Below are 19,845 nucleotides of genomic sequence, written 5' to 3' on the forward strand. Positions count from 1 at the left end.
CCGGGCCGCGGAGCACTCATCCATTCAATCAGCGCGCGGTTTACTCAGCGACAACGGCTGCGGGGCCCGGCGCCGGGTCCTGCCCGAGGGAGCTGCGGGTCCTCCGGAATCCTTCCGCGGACCCGGCCCTCCAGACCCGACCGGCGTCTAACGGGCTGCCGCGGTCCAGCCCGGCGGCCGGTCGGGCCCGGCCTGCGTGTCGCAATAGTTCCCCACACAGACACGCAGGTTGTGCCAGGGGATGCCCGGGCCGGCCGGCTCCGCCTCCCGCGCGCCACAAGATCCCGCGGGAAGACAGCCCGGGGACTTGGGGCGCGCGCCGGAGCGCGGCTAGTAACGGCATCCATCAGCGGTTTGACCTTGGAGACTCTGGCGCCACACCGTCCCCAGTGCGATAGAGCCGCCAGGTCCCCTAGCGCCCCTAGCTTCACAGGCGCCAGCCTGGGGCTCCCAGTCGGCCACCTTAGGGTCCCGGGGCGCTCGGGTCTCTTTCTGCAGCCAATCGGAGACAGACGTGGTGAGGGCCAATGGCCGCGGCCAAAGTATCAAGAGTGGTTGAGCCTATCAAAGTTCAGTCTTAAGTTTTTCCCGCCCTCCTGAAAAGTCTGAGGCGGGCTGATCTTACCTGTCGACCAATCAGTGGCCAATAAACAAGAAGCTTCCAAGATCAAAGGGGAAAGGGTGGGATCTAGACGGTAGCAACGCCTCAGGGCGGGTGAATGACAGGCAACTTCGCTAATACCACAGAGATATTTTTACAACGTAAGGAAAGGGGTGGGGCTAACTTGTTATCTGCGCCAATGGTTGGCTGGGGGGCGTGTCCGCTGGGCCAAGCGGGAGCCGGAGGCCCCGGGCTCTCTGGGCCGTGCCTGAGGTGGACGCGACGGGGCCCGGGGGCGGCGGCAGTGGCGGCAGTGGCGGCAGTGGCGGCGGGGGTGGGCGCCGCAGCTGGCCCGGTTGGATGGAGTTGGAGGGGCGGGGCGCTGGCAGTGTGGCGGGGGGGCCGGCATCTGGGCCCGGGCGGAGTCCCGGGGAATCGACACTGCTGGACGGGTGGCTGCAGCGGGGCGTGGGCCGGGGGGCCGGCGGCGGGGAGGCGGGGGCCTGCAGGCCCCCGGTACGTCAGGATCCGGACTCCGGTCCGGACTACGAGGCGCTGCCTGCTGGAGCCACTGTCACCACGCACATGGTGGCGGGCGCCGTGGCCGGGATCCTGGAGCATTGCGTGATGTACCCCGTCGACTGCGTCAAGGTGAGACCTGGACCCGGCTCCGAACCCGACCTGGGGCTGACCTGACCCATGGGTCCTGTGTGGAGCCAGGATCCCGGTTGAAAGCCGGAATCAACACCGGTTCCCTCCTGGCTCCTGCCACTACCACTCGATTGGAACCGATACTGCGTGCAAGCAAGGTCCTATTTCTAGCGCCAGTGAGATCTGAATCGGCACACAGGACCGAAAACCTGTCAGCCAAAGCCCTGGACCCCACCTGGGACTAAACAGGAATAGGGTGGGCTGGGGATCCCGAAGCACAGGTAAGTGTGCTGCTAACTCCATTAAGGTGACGCCAGCTGGCATACATCAGAGCCTGGGTTGGATCTTGGTGCTTGAGGTGTTTCCTGAGCTAGTATTTGAGAAGTTCCTTGCTGTGTCTTCCCTTAGAAGCGACCCGGCAGGAGCTGGTGGTGTCTGGTCTCTGTTACATGAAGGATTTACATGCAAAACCTTTACCCCTGAGTGCCGGGAAATCATTGTGCAGTCAGAATTGAGTTCCAGACTGGAAGTAACACGGGAAAGAGCGTGTTCAGGGAAAGGTTTCAGTTTCTCTGTGAAGCAAAGCATGCTATCCCCCCCTACTTCCGGACTATGAAAACAGCTCGGATTAGGACTGTGTGTGTGTGTGCAGGGAGACAGCAGCCGGCCTGCGAGAGAAGGAAACGGGTAGTGTATTTCTTTGGCCACCTGAAGCTGACTTAAAGGAACAAGTCGCCGAGAAGTGTGAGTAATAGAAAAGTAGATGGAAGTGTAAAGAAGATGAGATGAGAGCAACATGAGGACACAATTCCTGTGAAAGTCAGACTAGTTGTTACCACGACCACGCACAATGATTAATGGCTTCAGAAGCCTGGCCCTTCTGCAGGAAGCTAGGTGCGGAAGGGGACAGATTGTTGTTCTTTACAGCTCTTGTTCTTGTATCGTAGTAAAGGGGAGGCCTAAACTGAGGAGAAGTAAACTCCGGGAAGGACGGCCATTGAAATAGAGGGGTTGAGGCCTCCTTTACCTGTTAAAGTTAACAGTCAGTATCCTGGTGGATGGCTTCTCCCCAAATTAGGGGAATGCTGTCTATACAAAAGGAGGATAGTATCAACTTAGGAGATGCGAAGGAAATCATGCAAAAGGCATGCCCCTGGCTCCAGTACCGTTTCATGTCTTCATGAGGCACGTGGATGAGGAAGTCGGGAAAGTGCTCACAGAGCTTCTCAAGTGACACTAAGTTGGCAGGAGTATTCTGGCACAGTTGCAGGGTCACTCCTCCCAAGGGCCATACCCACTGAGAATTAGGTACATGGATATTAGCATTTCAAATCTCTTATCAACTGGGGGAAAGGGAAATAAACAGCAAAATCCATTGAAATGTAAACTGATTAAGTAGAAATTAAAAAGATGCAGATTGTCCTCTGGATTATGTAATAGACTCTAGGTTGAATGGACTGTGAGTTAATAATGCTACATATGCAAAAGTTACTTTTATCTAGTTACAGAGTAACCTCAGTCTGCTTCTACTGTGAGTGGAGTACAGGGTATAGGGTGCTATGTTTCAGGACCATCAGCAAATGAAAAAACAATCAGGGCAATTTTTCATGGCTTGAAAAATACAATGTAATAATATGAGAAATATTACTATAACTTATCAATGTAATTGTTGTCCTATTATAGTATGAAGGGCTATCTCTTTGCTCCTTTAATTTACAGAATGGTATTAATTCTTGTTTTAGAAGTACCTCTAGAATTTTTGGGTATACATTTTTAATGGAGACAGGTCCTTGTCCTGTGACAAGATACAATCGATTTTGTAGTATCAGTCCACTGAGAATCAAATATGGAAAATGAGGTGAGAGACCAAAATGACTGATACTGCTTGGGGTCTAAGTTATGATGGGCCTGGAAAGCAGGGACACTGATTTGCTCCTGAGGCCTATAAACCTAGGAAGGGAACACTTCCAGAAGAGGAGATCTGAACTATTTTGCATAACCACAGCATTGCTGCAATCAGTCACTTCTGGCCTTTCAAGGTAACTATTCTGAAGAACAGTTGTTCATTTTCATAAGCTTTGGAATTTTTGATTTTTAGAAATTAGTCATATGACACTACAACCAGGCCTCATAACCTGGCATTAAAGAAACACTTATTTGATCTGGAGGACAGCTGCTCAGGAGTACAAATGCTTATTTCAGAAGAGTCATTTTTATTTGCCATCAATGCTGGGATTTATATGACCAGAGGGAAGGACTAGGTGAGGCCAGTGTGATTTAGCTTCTGTGCAGACAAGAAAGCAAACATCAATCTCTTCCTTCAGGAGGAGCGCCCAGTTCACATGTGCCCTGGTAGCTAGTCTCTCTAACCAGAAATGGATAACAGCAAGGAAATCAGCCCAACTGTACTCTGAGAGAAGAAGCAGGTGTCAATGTTGTAGCCTAAACAGCCACCAGAATGTTTGCAAATGAAAGCTGACATTGCTTCTTGGCATGCAAGCCTGTGTCTCCCCAGCCACTTCTCAGGGTCAAGTTGACTTAAAATATCCTTGGGAGGGGCTGTGGAAAGTCAGTATAGCCTTGCTGGGCCATGGTTATTCAGCCAGCTATTTCCATGGTCATAATAGGAAGGTTTGGAAGCCCAGATAAATCCCACTTTCCTTATCTAGGCCTCTGAGCCAAATGTCAGACTCGATCTATATGGACAGGCTTTGCGACCCAAGGCAGTCAGAACCCTTCCCAGAATCATCTGGCCAAGTAGCCACCTGTCACCAAGGTGCTGTTTGGGGTTCTGTAGTGGTGAAGTGAATATCTATTTACATAATAAGTTAAAGGAGAAAAGAGCAGAGGAAGACAAATCTTTTCCAAACTTCAGATATATATGAAAAGTGAAAAGTGAGGAAATAGAACCATTGGCTTACTTGATCTTGCACCTCATAATAGTAAGTACTCAGCAAATGCCATTTGTTTTTGTGTACCAAGTGCTGTCTGATGTGCCTTACATACATTGATTCATTTAAACCTTGAAACAAGTTCATGTAGTAGACACCATTTTCCTTATTTTATAGATGAAAAAAAGAGGAGTAAAAATTGTCCAAGGAAGCAGCCCACAGAGGAGAATCATAGAATGACAATTGCTCTAAACAGCACTCTGACCTCAGAATCAGTCTTTAAGGCATTCTGGTCTGGCTGAAAAGCCCACAAGAGCATTTCAGGCATGGAAAGCCAAGACACTGTGGCAAAAAAAGGTCCTACATGAAGTATCTCTGTGAGTGAGACCCCAGTGGAAAGAAGTAGCCATCAAAGAAGGATGTACTTTTCTTTAAAGGGAGGAGAGAACTTCCACTTTGCCTATGGCCTTGTCTAAATACTGACAGAGATTGTGGATTCAAAAGGCTTCCATTGTTGTGGCAGCTCATGTCAAGAGCCTTGGGTGATCACTGATATACATAAGAGTGTTAATTGTTAAATTAACAACAGCAGTCACTGTGCACTTACTTCCCATGCAGGACCTCTGTCCTCAATGAGTTGTATTATGAGAATCAACTGTAAAACTTGTTCTCAAATAGTTTGTGTGTGTGTGTGTGTGTGTGCAAATTGTTGGAAACTTTACTTAGTATACAGTTGGTCTTCTGTGTATAAAGTTAATTGATAATGAATTTTTTTTTTTTTTTTTTTTTTTTTTTTTTTTTTTGCCAGGCAGAGTTAGACAGTGAGAGACAGAGAGAGTTATAGACAGAGAGAGAGACAGAAAGGTCTTCCTTCCATTGGTTCACTCCCCTAATGGCCACTACGGCCAGTGCTGTGCCGATCCAAAGCCAGGAGCCGGGTACTTCCTCCCTGTCTCCCATGTGGGTGCAGGGACCCAAGCACTTGGGCCATCCTCCACTGCCCTCCCAGGCCACAGCAGAGAGCTGGTCTGGAAGAGGAGCAACCAGGACTAGTACCCGGCACCCCAACCGGGACTAGAACCTGGGGTGCTGGTGCCGCAGGCGGAGGATTAGCCAAGTGAGCCACGGCACCGGCCAAGAACGAATCTTAATAGAGAATGGGACAGGGGATGGCAGAAAGGGGAGGAGGTGGGGTAGGAGTGGGGGCGGGAGGGCGGGTATGGTGGGAAGAATCACTGTATTTCTGAAGTTGTACTTACGAAATTTGTACTCATTAAATAAAAGGTTTATTTGGGGGAAAAATTGTCCAAGGCCATATAGCTCATCTTTCTTACTCCTAAGCCTTCTGTAAAGTGACTAAAAACTAGATTTCAACTACACAGCAAGCCGGGTGGGTGTTTGGTGCAGTGGTTAAGACCCTGCTTGGAACACTTAACATCCCTTTTATGAGTGTCTGAGTTTGAATTCCAGCTCTGCTTCCAATTCTAGCTTCTTGCTGATGTGCAACTTGGGAGGCAGTGGGTAATACTCTAAGTACTTGGGTCTTTGCCAACCACGTAGGAGACCTGAACTGAGTTGGGTCTCATGGCTTGGCCTGGCCCAGCCTTGCTGTTTTGGGCATCTGGGGGAGTGAACTAGTAGTTGGAAGATCTCTGTCTGTCTCTGTTACTGTGCCTTTCAAATAAATTGGAAACAAATAAAAAAGCAAAGCACAGAATTTCACAATAGAGCTAATCTCTGAACATACAACCTTCAGATTAATTGCTGAACATGTAAATCATATAGCCACAGAGAAACTTCAAATGAAAACAAAAAATAATAAAACTGAACCTGATTTATTAGTAGCTAAGGACCAGTTTGTTGCCCATGCATATTTGTGAAATGACGTAGACAAGAGACAATGCTTCCATGATCTGTAAACTCTTAGATATGAACAAATATATCTTGGAATCATTGGAGTCCATTGAAGATTACATTTCTCACACCTTATGAATCACCAGTGGCTTTACATGCCCTGCCCCCTTCAGTCCGCACAGCAGCCATCTGTGCCAGCCGTTGCTGGCCTCTGGTAACAGATGACAGCTTTGAAGCTCAGAGAGCTACATGGCGTGCCCAGGACTACACACCCAGCAAAGCTGGGGCTCAGACTCGGGCTCGCTGACGTAACGTAGCCTGTCTTCTTACCAAACTGCTCACCTCCCTGCTCGTTTGCTTGGTTCTCCAATGCCAGGCCATGGCTTTTCATGTTGCTGGCTTTTCATACATCCTTACTCAAAGAGTTTATCTTTCTTTAAAAGGTAGACTTAGTGGCCCCCAGATCTGGGGAGACATGTTCATATTTAGACTTGGCAGTTTCTGTCCAGGTTCTTTCCATAGGGAGGATGCATTTTCACTGAGTTAGATAGTGTGGGAAATGTTCAGAGAACTTCTGACAGTCCAGCTTGCTCTTAGGGAACGAAGCCTCTGAATCCAGACCTTTCAAGACTGCCAGATACGCCATTGACTCCAGCAGAACAATGCAATTTCTCAACATTTTTCCTATTCAAGATCAGTTTCCAACAAACATGGAAATGTATTTGTTAAGCTACCAGGTCTGATTTATCTTGGTTTATTAGCTATCACCAGCATGGACTCATAGTCTCTATAAAAAATTTCTTAGATTTATTTATTTGAAAGGCAGAGTTACAGAGAGAGAGATCTTCTATCCACTGATTCACTCCCCAAATGGCCGCAATGGCTGGAACTGGGCCGATTTGAAGCCAGGAGCTTCCTCTGGGTCCCTCAACGTGGGCCATCCTCTGCTACTTTCCCAGGCACATTAGCAAGGGGCTGGATTGGAAGTAGAGCAGCCAGGACTCGAACCGGTGCAAAGGTGGTATGCAGGCGTCACAGGTGGTAGCTTTACCTGCTGTGCCACAATGCCATCCCTTAGATGTATTTAGTATCCTTGGGTAATGTGAAAAATTAGTAAGCACATCCGTTATTAGAAACTCATGGGCTTTTTTTTTTTTTTTTTTTTGAGAACTGGAAAGAATTTGTCAAATTGTGATAAGTGATACGTGTTTCAGATTGCATTTCTGATAACCTTTTAAGCTTCCAGTTTTTTGTTGGTAGCAGGCAGGAGGAAATAACTCTAGAGGAACTTGGATTGCTTGTGGCTAACCAGGACCTATTAATCTGGTTAGTTTCTTTGCTCTCATGCTCTTGAGAAAGGTATCACTCTTGGATACCAGTTGGCCAACAATAAGGTTTGAGCTTTTAAGTCTACACTAAAGCTATTGGTTGGCATGAAGCAAGCTTTTAAACCATGTGGGCATCAGTTGCCCTGTTGGCTCACCAGTGTCTGTACTTGGTATTTTTAGCTGTGTGACAAAAGATTCATTCATTCATTCAGCAAAGAAATCTTAAATACCTACTATGTGCCAGGCACTGGACATCGATTTCATATTAACCATTAGTCTTCATGTTACTTTAACCTTGAAACGGGTCAGGAGACGAGATTTTCATGGAGAGACATACCCTTCAGAGAAGGTCTGTGATTTTGGGGAATTGTTCCAAATAAGATGCATTCCCCTAACTCCAATAAAACTTTATCCAGAAACTTCATCCAAATTGTCTGCCATACACTTTGTTCCAATCATTGACTCCTCCAGAGATTCTGGGGATTATGTTTCACTGGGGCTGATTTTAGTTGCTGATGCCAGTTTTGGGATTTGGTCATTAAGACTAGAAATCTGGAAGGCTCTTCAGTTTTAGAGACTAGGCTGTTTGCAGCTAGATACTCACCACCTTCACAGTTTCAGGGTCAACTTTCCTCCCCAGGAAAATTAGAGCAGCATACATTAGGAAGGCTACTCGTGCCAAGACTCTAACTTGCAGCCCCAGCTACAACTGCCAGGTCGTTTGAAAAGGTATCAAAAGATGAGCCATCATCTCATTAGTCAGTGTAGTATGTGGTTGGGAAGCAGAGCCAAGGTCAGCATTTAGAAGTAAGGCATAAATTATGCTGTAAGCAGTAAGTACTTGAATTTCAGGTCCATTTATAAAGAACTCTTAGCCGGGGTTTAGTATGGCACAAAAGCAACTTTTCCTGAAACTCATGCATGTTACTTGTCACCGGGCCTATGAATCATGTTGAAGTTCCAGGACACTTACCAAGTAGTGATGCTCTCAGGGAAAATAATGGCGTTTCACTCAGACTAGAAAAAGGTCCAAGGCTTGGAAAGATCAGATATACATTTGGAAAGAAGGGAAGCTGGGTGCCAGGCATCACTCCCACAGACTGGCATGATCCCATGTGGAGCTTCTGCCCAGTGCCCAAAGTGTGCATAATGAGGTTGGTTGAGAACTTGACCTCACTGACGTTGTTCTTCTTACTGTAATTTCAGACCCGGATGCAGAGTCTGCAGCCTGACCCAGCCGCCCGCTATCGCAACGTGTTGGAGGCCCTTTGGAGGATTATAAGAACGGAGGGCCTGTGGAGGCCCATGCGGGGGCTGAACGTCACAGCAACAGGCGCAGGGCCTGCCCACGCCCTGTATTTTGCCTGCTATGAAAAGTTAAAAAAGACACTGAGTGATGTAATCCACCCTGGGGGCAATAGCCATATTGCCAATGGTATTGAGCCTTCCTGTGCTGGTTCTCCCACTTTCCCAACTCTCTGGGCTTTGCTGCTGTCAGTGCGTCCCAGTCTCGAGATGATTGGGAGCTGAAGCTTTGGGCTGGGGGAGGCCAGATCATAGGGTGGGCCTTCCAAACCTGATACTCTCAGACAGTGGGCTGCTTCTGCCCCACCCCTCCTTTGGGGCACTTCAGCAAAGGGCACGGTGTCCTCCCTTACCCGCCAGCTTGACTTTCTGCTCATCTCCCTGGCTTCAACTTCTAATACCTGGGGAACATGCAGACACACGCCAAACTACCCCTGTATGTATTTTCTTGGTAGTCGGGTGGTGTCCTGCTCCTCAGGGCAGGATCGGAGGTGACCAAGTCGCCCAAGGAAGACAAAGCCTCAGCTCTTCGCCTCACCTTTTCAGGATCCTGACTGACCCACAGGCAGCTGGTGTCGTTGAGGATGTGACAAAGCCTCCCTACATGAATAGGGCTGGGAACAAGGGACTATTTGCAGAAACCAGAAGGTTGGAGGCTGTATGGAAGGAAGGGAAGGGAAAGCAGCCTAGGGTTTCATGATTGGAAATCAAATCAAGTGTGGAGAGGCTGAGGGTTGTCAGGACCTGGAGGAAAGATCTAGAGGGACACATGTCAGCATTTGGTTGGGCAGCAGGAAGCAAGGCCGGATTCTATGGTGGGGATCTGATCTCCTGGCCCCTGCATTCCTCCACTGGTTGATGTGCTCGCCCCCCTCGGCAGCCATGTGTCTGCCAATCAAGGGGCCATATTTCCTCTCAGAATCTTCTTCATTCATAAAATCCGGCTGCTTTCTGTGATTCCTCCTGGCTTTCCCATCATAGTTGGGGACTACACACTGGTGACTTTATTAAGTTGGTGGGAACGAATGCTTTGATTTCTTGGAAGATGAATCTGGGGGCAGTGAGTTCCTATCTTTTGGACTGACAGCACTGCCTTGCCCCCAGTGTGGTTTAGCACAGCTGCCCCCCTTCTCTGGGGGCCTCAGTGCATCGGTCACCCTCTCCCGGTCTTACGTGGCAGTTGTTCTCATTGGCAGGTGCAGCGGGGTGTGTGGCAACATTACTGCACGACGCAGCCATGAATCCAGTAGAAGGTAATGGTTCCTCAGCCTGATCTCTCTGTGTCAGCTGCATCTGCATCTCTGAGCTTTTCCTTCAGGGGTGAAGAAGAAAGCCAAGGAACCCATCAGTTTTGGTGGGAAATTCTGTACGTTATATTATGTTGCCACTAGATGGCGCTGCCCCCGTGGTTTTGGAATTCAGGAACCCCTCAGACAGGAAGCATTCATTGGGATTTAATTCCTCTGCGGGACTTCCCTGGCAAAAGATGGGGCTCCACTTGACCTGTTTCTGAGCCTTCCCAGAAGTCTCCTTTGTAGTGGGTTTGATCTAAAAATTAGCAGATTATTTCATTTTTCTTCAAAGAGGCTGAGATGGATTTTGACGTTTAAACATAGCGCCTTTCTTAATGGAACGAGACGGTTGAGAAAGGAATGAAAGGTTAAATTGCAGAGTTCAGTCCCTGCACTGCTGCCTGGATCTTGCTTTTCAGCTGCAGGAAAGTAGTCCAAAAACAGTCTTAGTGTGAGAATGAGGCACCCCAACAAACATAAAGAGGTGGCCATGTCCAGTTCTTTGTCTGTCTGGGCAAGGCCCTAGGGTGGAAAGGCCCAAAGCTAAGCTGAAGATGACCAGCTCACACCTTGTTATCTGCTTGAGGAGGCGGGAGATGTTTGGAAACTGAAGCTAAACTCTTTGGCCCAGAATCTCGCTGTCTTTGTGGTAGCACTTCGTGCCCCGCTCAGGAAGGATGCCATCTCATGTCTTGACAGTCAGGTGCTCTTAGTGTCAGCGTGGGGCTGGTTGGACTCTGTGTCCATGAGTCCATTCCCTGTGAGCAGGTTGGCTCTTGTTGGGAGCTGTGAAGGGGCCGGATAGTGTTACTAAGCCATAGACACAGCCCTTGTGTTAACTGGCTGATTTTTACAGCAGCCCTCTAAGGCATGGGTCCATTATTGACTGTTTGCCAACCTCTTCTGCTACCCCCTGCACTAAAAAGAATGAGAAACATTAACTTGGCAGGTTAGCCAGCAGCTCACTCTTCCTTTCTTCTCTCCCCATTCGCTTGGCTGACCTGCCGACCTGGGATGCTGAACCTGGACACTGTGTCGCTGGCTGGTGGCTGTCACCGTTTCCTTCCTTAATGATGATGCACCCAGTGGTCAAGCAGAGGATGCAGATGTACAACTCACCGTACCACCGAGTGACAGACTGTGTACGGGCAGTGTGGCAAAACGAAGGGGCCGGGGCCTTCTACCGCAGCTACACGACCCAGCTAACCATGAACGTTCCCTTCCAAGCCATTCACTTCATGACCTATGAATTCCTGCAAGAGCACTTTAACCCCCAGAGACGGTACAACCCTAGCTCCCACGTCCTCTCCGGAGCCTGTGCAGGAGCCGTTGCTGCCGCCGCCACAACCCCACTGGACGTTTGCAAAACACTGCTCAATACCCAGGAGTCCCTGGCTTTGAACTCAAACATCACAGGACACATCACAGGCATGGCTAGTGCCTTCAGGACGGTGTATCAAGTAGGCGGTGTGACCGCCTACTTCCGAGGGGTGCAAGCTAGAGTGATATACCAGATCCCCTCCACAGCCATCGCATGGTCTGTGTATGAGTTCTTCAAATACCTAATCACTAAACAGCAAGAAGAGTGGAGGGCAGGCAAGTGAAGGAACGCTGGACGAAGCCAGGGTGCAGACAACACTGCTGCCTTCTGCCCACCCCAGCCATGTTCCCGGTCTTCTGGCGTGCTTCCGCCTTGTGTGCAGCTGGAGGGGAAGTAGAGGGCTCCCCCAGCCCACCTACTGGGGGTTTGGCTAACGCCACTTCCTGCCAGCCTCTGTCGCCACTGTCTTTCCTTCCAGGCCTAAGGCCAAGTGCAGCCGAGCTCAGCACTTGTGACACCCTCTCTCCATCCTGGGCCTGAGGACCTGCTCAAGACTGTTAGGGATCAGTAGCACATCCCCCTGGTTCCTAATAAAAAGCCTTTAAGTTAAATGGTTTCAGTGGGTTTGTCTTGCCAAAAGGGACAAGAAATGCTGTCTCCTGCTCTTGACTTGGAGCATACATGAAGGGACCCAAAGCAAAGGTTTGCTGAGTGCCTGTAGTTCTTGTTTCTGCTGATTTTCATGATCATTTGGGATTTTAGGGCCCACTCCGGTGTTTCAGTGGGCTCCAAAGACAGTTCTTGCTGGCTGGAACAGTGGGCCTTGGGCAGACCCCAGCTAAACAGGTGCTCCTGACCACTACCACCCCTTCCCTCGGGCAGCAGCTGGCATAGAGGATTCTGTGGCATAGAGCTGATTCTCAGCTCTGCCCGCAGCTCTAAGAGTTTGCACATGGAAATGTGTTTTCTAATGTCGTTGCAAAATAAGCTGATTCAGTGAAGTTGCAAGCCCTGAAGACTGATAATGATAATACATATCATTAGATTTTTAAGGCTCTTACAAAGTACTTTAGTATGCACAATCTCATTTGGTCCTCAAAATCTGTGAGGTGAGCAGTGCAGATATGTCCAGTTCACAAGAAGGGAAGCCCCTCCGTGCAGAGTTGAGACCCCAACCCAGAGCTCGTCCCAGGAAGTGAATCTAGTTGTGGCTTCCTGCATATAGGGGCTGAGCTAAGGGTGGATTCTCCAATCTGCTACCTGAAGAAGCCCCCTGCCTGATGAGTTTTCTGCTTGGAGACTTTCAGAGCTGGGGCTTTGGCCATGCTTTGTGGGTCAGTCTGTTCCTTTTATGTTTTTTTATATTTTTTTTTTTTTGAAAGAAAAAGAGGGAGTTAGGTTACATCCTCTGATTCACTGCCCAAATGCCCACAACCACCAGGGCTGGGCCAGGCTGAAGAGCTAGGAGCCAGGAGCTCCATCTGGGTCTCCCAGATGGGCAGCAGAGACCCAAGCAGTTAAACCACCATCTGCTGCCCAGGGTGTCCAGGAGCATGAAGCTAGATCAGAAGTGGAGGAACCAAGACTTGAACAAGGCACTCGCATATGAGACATGGGCATTCAAGTGGCAGATTAGCCACCGCACCAAATACCTGCCCCTCTGTTCCTTTTTAGGATATTACCAGCTATTGGCAAGTCTTCCATGTACAGAATAGAAATTTCCTCTTGACACTTCCAGCAATCATTCTTCCATCATCTGTTACTCGTTCACTCTAACTATTGAGTATCTGTCTGGGGATCCCATCATAAATCAAGCCCAGCCCTCAAGTTGCTAATTGTCTGCAGTAGGAAGATTCATGGATCGGGCAATCACAAGGTCAGATGACGAGAGAGCTGATGGTGAAAGCCTAGAAAACCCAGCCTCACCGTGGGACTAGAGGAGGTGACACCTGGAAGGCAGATGAGCTAACAGTGAAGAGGGCACAGGAACATTCTAGGCAGAGATGTGCAGAGAAGAGAAGAAAGGGATTGGGGTGCAAGGCCTGAAACAGCAGGGCAAGGCCTGCAGCTGGAGCACCAAGCAGGAGCCGGGCCTCCAAAGCCACACTCAGGAGTTCCGAGTTTATCCCGAAGGCAGTGCAGAAGCATCACGGGGTTTTAAGCAGAGGTGTGGTGTGATCCGATTTACAAGTTAAACAGCTCACTTAGGCTCTCTGGAGAAAGGATTAGAGGAGCAAGACTGGACAGGCAAGCAGCCCGGGCAGGAGGCTGTTGCAGTAATCCAGGCAACTGCACGGTGGTCTGGGCAGGACTGCGGCAGGGAGCCGGGAGCCATGTTAGGGTTGTCAAAGCAATAGGATTTGGTTACAGAATAAATCTTGTTCCCCTTGCATCTGACAGCCCTTCAAGTATCTATGGAGAATCATGTCTGAGTGGACTTAAAAAAAACAGAACTGTCAAGAGAACAGCAGGGTCTCCTGTTCTGAGCCTTGTTTAAGTAAGTGAGGCTGCTCCTCTGATTTAGTGATGGAAAGGAGAGAGGTTAGTAGTGCCAAACAGCGCTCATGGAGTTTGAATTATCTGTGGAGTAAAAAGTGTGATGATGACACTGCAGGGAAGTTTCAGAGGGTTTGCAAGGGAAAACATCAGAGTAGATACCTGTCATCGGTGACAATGCAAAAGGCCCAAGGGCTCTGCACAGCTCCTGTGTGGCCAAGGGCTGGCTCTCCGGGCCCCATCCCTTCACTCAGCTCTGCACAGCTCCCGTGTGGCATAGCATCTTCGAGAAGAGGATGGAGGGTAATTTCTGAAAGAACGGTTGCTACTCAGGACTCCTGCAAGCTCTAATGCAGTTCAGAAATAATGAGAAAAGAATGCAACAGTAACCTTCCAACCTCAGATTGTACCCTAGAACTAGAGTTTCGTTTGGGATTTGGACAGGGCCTTAAGCTCTGCAGGTCTTGCGGCCCAGTCCCTAGAGGAGACAGAGGCAGGGTAGTGGGACAGGGCTGAGGGGTGTGGACAGCTGGGTCACGTCCATGGCATTGTACCCAGGAGAGCTGTGGGTGTTTGGGTGGGGTCTGGAATCTCTTCAAAAAGCTGACACCCGGAGGACCAAGCCACTGTCCAGTGGCCAATTGCTAAGCACTCTTACCCAGTGCTAAGTGCCAGGGAAAATAGGGAAATAACTCACAATGTGGCAAGAGTAAATTTTTCTTAATTGGTGAAACAAGACCAACAAGAAACAGATGATCTTGCTATAGCACATACCGTACATAGCCATGTCCCAGATTATACACAGCCAACAGTGAGGTTTAGGGGCAGAAAAGATAAACTTAGGGTAGGGTTAGCAGAGAAGATGGTGGCTTTGACAAATATTAGAATAATTCATAGAGGTTGAATCAGACTAATTTTACAAAATTTAGAACACAAATATAAAATGAAAATACCTTGACCCATTACCTAGAAAATAAGAAGTTTTGATGTATGCATCATCTATTATTTTTCCTATGCTCAGTTTTTTTTTTTTTTTTTTTTTTGACAGGCAGAGTGGACAGTGAGAGAGAGAGAGAGAAAGGTCTTCCTTTTCTGTTGGTTCACCCCCCAATGGCCCCTGGGGCAGATGCACCATGCTGATCTGAAGTCAGGAGTCAGGTGCTTTTCCTGGTCTCCCACCCGGGTGCAGGGCCCAAGCACTTGGGCCATCCTCCTCTGCACTCCCAGGCCACAGCAGAGAGCTGGACTGGAAGAGGAGCAACCGGGACAGAATCTGGCGCCCCGACTGGGACTAGAACCTGGTGTGCCGGCACTGCAAGCAGAGGATTAGCCTATTGAGCCACGGCGCCGGGCAGTTTTTTTTTTTTTTTTTTTTTTTTTAAAGATTTATTTGTTTGAAAGAGTCACAGAGAGAGACAGAAAGACAGAGAGGAAGGTATCTTCAATCCACTGGTTCACTCCCCAGATGACCACAATGGCCAGGGCTGAGCTAGGCTGAAACCAGGAGTCAGGAGTCTTCCAGGTCTCCCACAAGGGTAGCAGGGGCCCAAGCACTCGGGCCATCTTCCACTGCTTTTCCCAAGCCATTAGCAGGGAGCTGGATCAGAAGTGGAGCAGTAGGGACACAAACCGGCACCCATATGGGATGCTGGCAGTGCAGGCGGCAGTTTTACCTGCTATGCCACAATGTCAGACTGCTGTTGCTGCTTTCAAAAATGAGATCCTACTGAACCCAGCTTCTTTCACATAATAGGATACGATGGCCATCTCTGCACATCCTTAGCTTTCTTCCATCACTCCCATGTAAATGGCCACACAACATTCCATTATATGAATGTGTAATAATAGTTATCCCATCAGGCCCTTGTTGCACCTATGTAATAATTTATTTTTTTTTTAAGATTTATTTATTTGAAGGGCAGAGTTACAGAGAGGCAGAGGCAGAGAGAGAGGTCTTCCATCAGCTGGTTCACTCCCCAAATGACTACAGTGGCTGGAGCTGGGCTGATCCAAAGCCAGGAGCCAGGAGCTTCTTCCGGGTCCCCCATGTGGTTGCAGGGGCCCAAGGACTTGGCCAATTTTCTACTGCTCCAGGCCATAGCAGAGAGCTGGATAGGGAGTGGAGCAGCCAGGACATGAACCGGCACCCATATGGGATGCAGGCAGTGCAGGCGGCGGCTTTACCCACCATGCCACAGTGCCGGCCCCTGTAACAATTTATTATTAGAAACACTGCTGCAGGGGGAAGAATCCAAAGGACTGAAAGGAGCACAGACAGGTAAGGTCCAGAGTTTGGCGCCACCTCCTGGCAGGCACTGAAGAGATCCTCCGTGGAGACAGGTGCCATCACGGGGGCCCGTGAGCGTCAGAGGTGGGTGCTTCGTGTCCCTCTCGGAGCCCAGTGGCCCCAGAGCCTGCTCTGCAAGGCTGTCCATGTCGCTGTTGCAAATTTCCATCCGTCAGAAAGCTCCTGGTGTCTGGCCTCCGCTCCAGGCTCATGTCACTCGCTTGCCTTTGGGACAGGGGCCTCATGGCCCACAGGGCTTTACACGGCTTGGCCCTGGCCTCTGTCTCCAACCCCTTGCGTGCACCTGACGTGTCAAACACAAAAACCTATTTCCTGCAAAATCTCAAGTATCCATTCATGGATTTAGAATCTTCACGAGGGGCCTTTGGACTGGGGGTACAGTGTCGAGCTACTTCCTGCCACCTTTGACCGTGAGAGGACAGCAGGTACTGTAAGAACAGCACACAGTGTTCCACGCACTCTCAGAGCTCGGCCAGCACAACCACCCCCTCCCTCACTCTTCACCCCTGCCACCCACAGTCACATGAACAACACGGACATTTCTGGATACACAGAGGCACTTGACTCTCCTGTAGTTCACACCGCTGATGGCACTTCTGCCCGCTGGGGCAGCCCAGAGCAGACTCCTCCTCCTCCTCTCCGTCAGCCCTTCAAAACCATGAAGACAGCTGTCGGGTCACCCAGCGAGGGGTGTGAGTGTGGACCGCAGGGAAGCCAGCAGGCGTCGAGACGTGACTGGTTTGCTCATGCATCTGCGGCCTGGACAGATGGGCCCCAAGGAGTGTCTGAAGATGATTCACCCAGCACCCCGACACGGGAGGGCCTGGAGAGGGGACAGCTGGGGGCAGGGGCCACTGTCATCATCTACTCAAAAGCCCACCTGAGAAGACGCAAAGCTCCTGGCGCTGGCCAGGCCCCCACGTGGGGACTCACTGCAGGCTGTCTCCCAGGCACTGTGTTCTGTGTCCCTGGTTACGGGGCCCAGACGCGGCTTTCTGGTGTCAGCCCCTCGCCCGCAGCCCTCACTCCAGGTGCTTGAAGTTTGCTGGCCCTCCACCGACTGGCTGGGGTCTGACACCAGCATTTCCCTGGGCAATGACACTGCTGGGACTAGGATGGAGCCTTCTCACCTTGCAGACAGCTACTGAGCAGGCGGGGCCTCGGGCAGGTGCTGGGCTCTGTGGAAGCGGCCAGGTTGTAACCCTGCAGACGCAAACACTAATGGAGGCGTCACTGTCGCCCACGTGATGACAGGCCTGGAGCAGAAAGTGGTCTCATCATTGAAACGGAATCTAGGAGATAGACACATATGAGGGGGCTTCAGAAGGTTCAAGAAAATTCACTTGAATTCCATTTTCCACAAACTTTTTGAAGTACCTTCATATGTAAGTAGGAGTATATGTCCTATTGACTTTCTGTCTCTCATTACACATACACATACACACACACACACTAGGGGTCTTCAAAAAGCTGATGGAAAATGTGGATTATATAAAAACTATGAATGGGACTGGCACTGTAGCATAGCAGGTAGAGCTACTGCCTGTGACACCAGCATCCCACATGGATGCTAATTTGTGTCCCGGCTGCTCCATTTCCAATCCAGCTCTCTGCTGTGGTCTGGGAAAGCAATGGAAGATGGCCAAAGTCCTTAGGGCCCTGCACCAGTGTGGGAGACAGGGATGAAGCTCTTGGCTCCCAGCTTCGGCCTGGCCCAGTTCTGGCCCTTGTGGCCATTTGGTGAGTGAACTAGTGGATGGAAGATATCTCTCTATCTCTCCCTCTCTCTGTGTAACTCTTTCATATAAACAAATATTTTTTTAATTTATTTTTATTTTTTTGACAGGCAGAGTTAGACAATGAGAGAGAGAGAGACAGAGAGAAAGGTCTTCCTTCTGTTGGTTCACCCCCCAAAATGGCCACTACGGTCTGCGCACTGCGGCCGGTGTGCTGCGGCTGGCACGCTGCGCTGATCCGAAGCCAGGAGCCAGGTGCTTCCTCCTGGTCTCCCATGTGGGTGCAGGGCCCAAGGACCTGGGCCATCCTCCACTGCACTCCTGGGCCACAGCAGAGAGCTGGCCTGGAAGAGGGGCAACTGGGACAGAATCCAGTGCCCTAACCAGGACTAGAACCCAGGGTGCTGGTGCCTCAGGCAGAGGATTAGCCAAGTGAGCCGTGGCGCTGGCCAAATTTTTATTAAAAAACTTATTCATGAATTTCAACAATTTTTGCACCAAAAGAAACATCTTTTAATTCTGCCTTTTTTATAAAAGATTTATTTATTTATTTGAAAGTCAGAGTTACACAGAGAGAAGAGAGCAGAGAGAGAGAGAGAGGTCTTCCATCTGCTGGTTCACTCCCCAATTGACTGCAACAGCCAGAGCTACACCAACCTAAAGCCAGGAGCCAGGAGCTTCTACCGGTCTCCCACATGGGTGCAGGGGCCCAGGGACCTGGGTCATCTTCCACTGCTTTCCCAGGCCATAGCAGGGAGCTTGATCGGAAGTGGAGCAGCCTGGTCTTCAACCAGCGTCCATATGGGATGCCAGCACTGCAGGCGGTGGCTTTACTTGCTACGCCATAGCGCTGGCCCCTTAATTCTGTTTTCCACAAGCTTCCTGAAGCATCCTCATACTCCCTGTAGTAATGTGTAAGTCTTTCAGTTTATGGTAAATATTCTTTTCTCTTACTTTTTCATTTTTATATAATTTCATACTTTTAGAAAAGTTACAAAAACTATAACTCCTGTGCATTCTTCACACAGATTTACTAATCGCTAACATGTTACTTCATTTATTCTACCACTTTATCTATCTATTGTTCTTATACACCTCTATAATTTTCCAGAACTATTGGCACCTCTCTTATCCATAGACATCTCAGTGTGGACTTCCTAAGAATGAGAACTTATCCCGGCTGCTCCTCTTCTGATCCAGCTCTCTGCTATGGCCTGGGAAAGCAGTGGAGGATGGCCCAAGTCCTTGGGCCCCTGCACCCATGTGGGAGAACTGGAAAAGCTCCTGGCTCCTGGCTTCAGCCTGGCCCAGCCCTGGCCATGGAGGCCACTTGGGGAGTGAACCAGTGGATGGAAGACCTCTCTCTCTCTGTGTAACTCTGCCTTTCAAATAAATAAAAATAAATCTTAAAAAAAGAACTTTCTCCTACTTAACCACCATGCATTCAGACAATCTGGGAAAGCGGCATTGTTACACAACTCTTATCCAAGCGAAGGTTCATGACTGAACTTCACTGATTGCTCCTTTAGAGCATTTGTTTCCTTGACTCTGCCTCCAAACCAGGCCACACACTGCATTCACTGTCCATTTCTCTTCAGTCTTCCTCAACCTGGAGCTTATCTATCATAAACTTTATTCCAGGGTGTTGTTTCTTTCGAGGTCACAGTCCAATTATTACATAAAATGTCCTTCAGTTTGGTTTGATGTTTCCTCATTGCTGGATTCAGGTTATGCAATTCGGGCAGGTGCACCACAGAAACCACGAGTTCTTTTCAGGGCACAGTATCACAGGCACATGAGGTCAGTACATCTCTTTTGGTAGCGTTAACTTTCATTAAACGGTTATAGTTGTGCTTACCATGTTAACCCACTGTGGAGTTAATCATTTTCTCCTTGCAGTTAATGAGTTATTTGTAGAGAGGTACTTTTGAGTTTCTGTAAATACCCTGTTCATCATCAAACTTCTACCCTTCTAGTTTTTGCATCTGTTGATGGTTTTTGTCCAAGTCAATTATGGTTACAATGTTTCATAATGATGATCTTCCAACTCCATCATTCCCTC

The 19,845-nt window shown here is 49.2% G+C and overlaps 1 protein-coding gene and 1 long non-coding RNA gene across 3 annotated transcripts in view; one reads left to right on the forward strand and one right to left on the reverse strand.

The window, feature by feature from the left end:
* Positions 1-856: 856 nt before the first annotated feature.
* On the forward strand, positions 857-11,854 carry SLC25A28 (solute carrier family 25 member 28). Of its 2 annotated transcripts, XM_002718637.5 has the most exons (4): positions 857-1,252; positions 8,532-8,760; positions 9,827-9,883; positions 11,009-11,854. In XM_002718637.5, exons 1-4 carry the CDS (start codon positions 962-964, stop codon positions 11,524-11,526), a joined length of 1,095 nt encoding a protein of 364 aa, XP_002718683.3. In that variant the 5' UTR covers positions 857-961; the 3' UTR covers positions 11,527-11,854. The 2 variants fall into 2 exon arrangements, with proteins under 2 accessions (XP_002718683.3, XP_089170682.1); XM_089314556.1 differs by lacking the exons at positions 857-1,252; positions 8,532-8,760 and adding an exon at positions 8,850-8,873 and having other exon boundaries at positions 9,833-9,883; positions 11,009-11,848.
* A 2,597-nt stretch (positions 11,855-14,451) lies between these two features.
* LOC149121946 (uncharacterized) overlaps positions 14,452-19,845 on the reverse strand; it is a 56,618-nt gene continuing 51,224 nt past the window's right edge. The window contains exon 3 of the long non-coding RNA XR_016222052.1: positions 14,452-17,339. This is a non-coding gene — a long non-coding RNA (uncharacterized LOC149121946). The remainder of the gene's footprint in view (positions 17,340-19,845) is intronic.

This window comes from Oryctolagus cuniculus, chromosome 15 (assembly GCF_051225735.1).
Source record: "Oryctolagus cuniculus isolate XC-2025 breed Fujian yellow rabbit chromosome 15, ASM5122573v1, whole genome shotgun sequence".
NCBI classification, from domain to species: Eukaryota; Metazoa; Chordata; class Mammalia; order Lagomorpha; family Leporidae; genus Oryctolagus; species Oryctolagus cuniculus.

Excerpts from the sequence above, each read along its gene's own strand:
- SLC25A28 (XM_002718637.5), top strand. The coding sequence starts at position 962 with ATGGAGTTGGAGGGGCGGGGCGCTGGCAGTGTGGCGGGGGGGCCGGCA. Across the intron at positions 1,253-8,531 it reads ACCCCGTCGACTGCGTCAAG|ACCCGGATGCAGAGTCTGCA; the intron begins GTGAGACCTGGA and ends CTGTAATTTCAG. Across the intron at positions 8,761-9,826 it reads CAATAGCCATATTGCCAATG|GTGCAGCGGGGTGTGTGGCA; the intron begins GTATTGAGCCTT and ends TCTCATTGGCAG.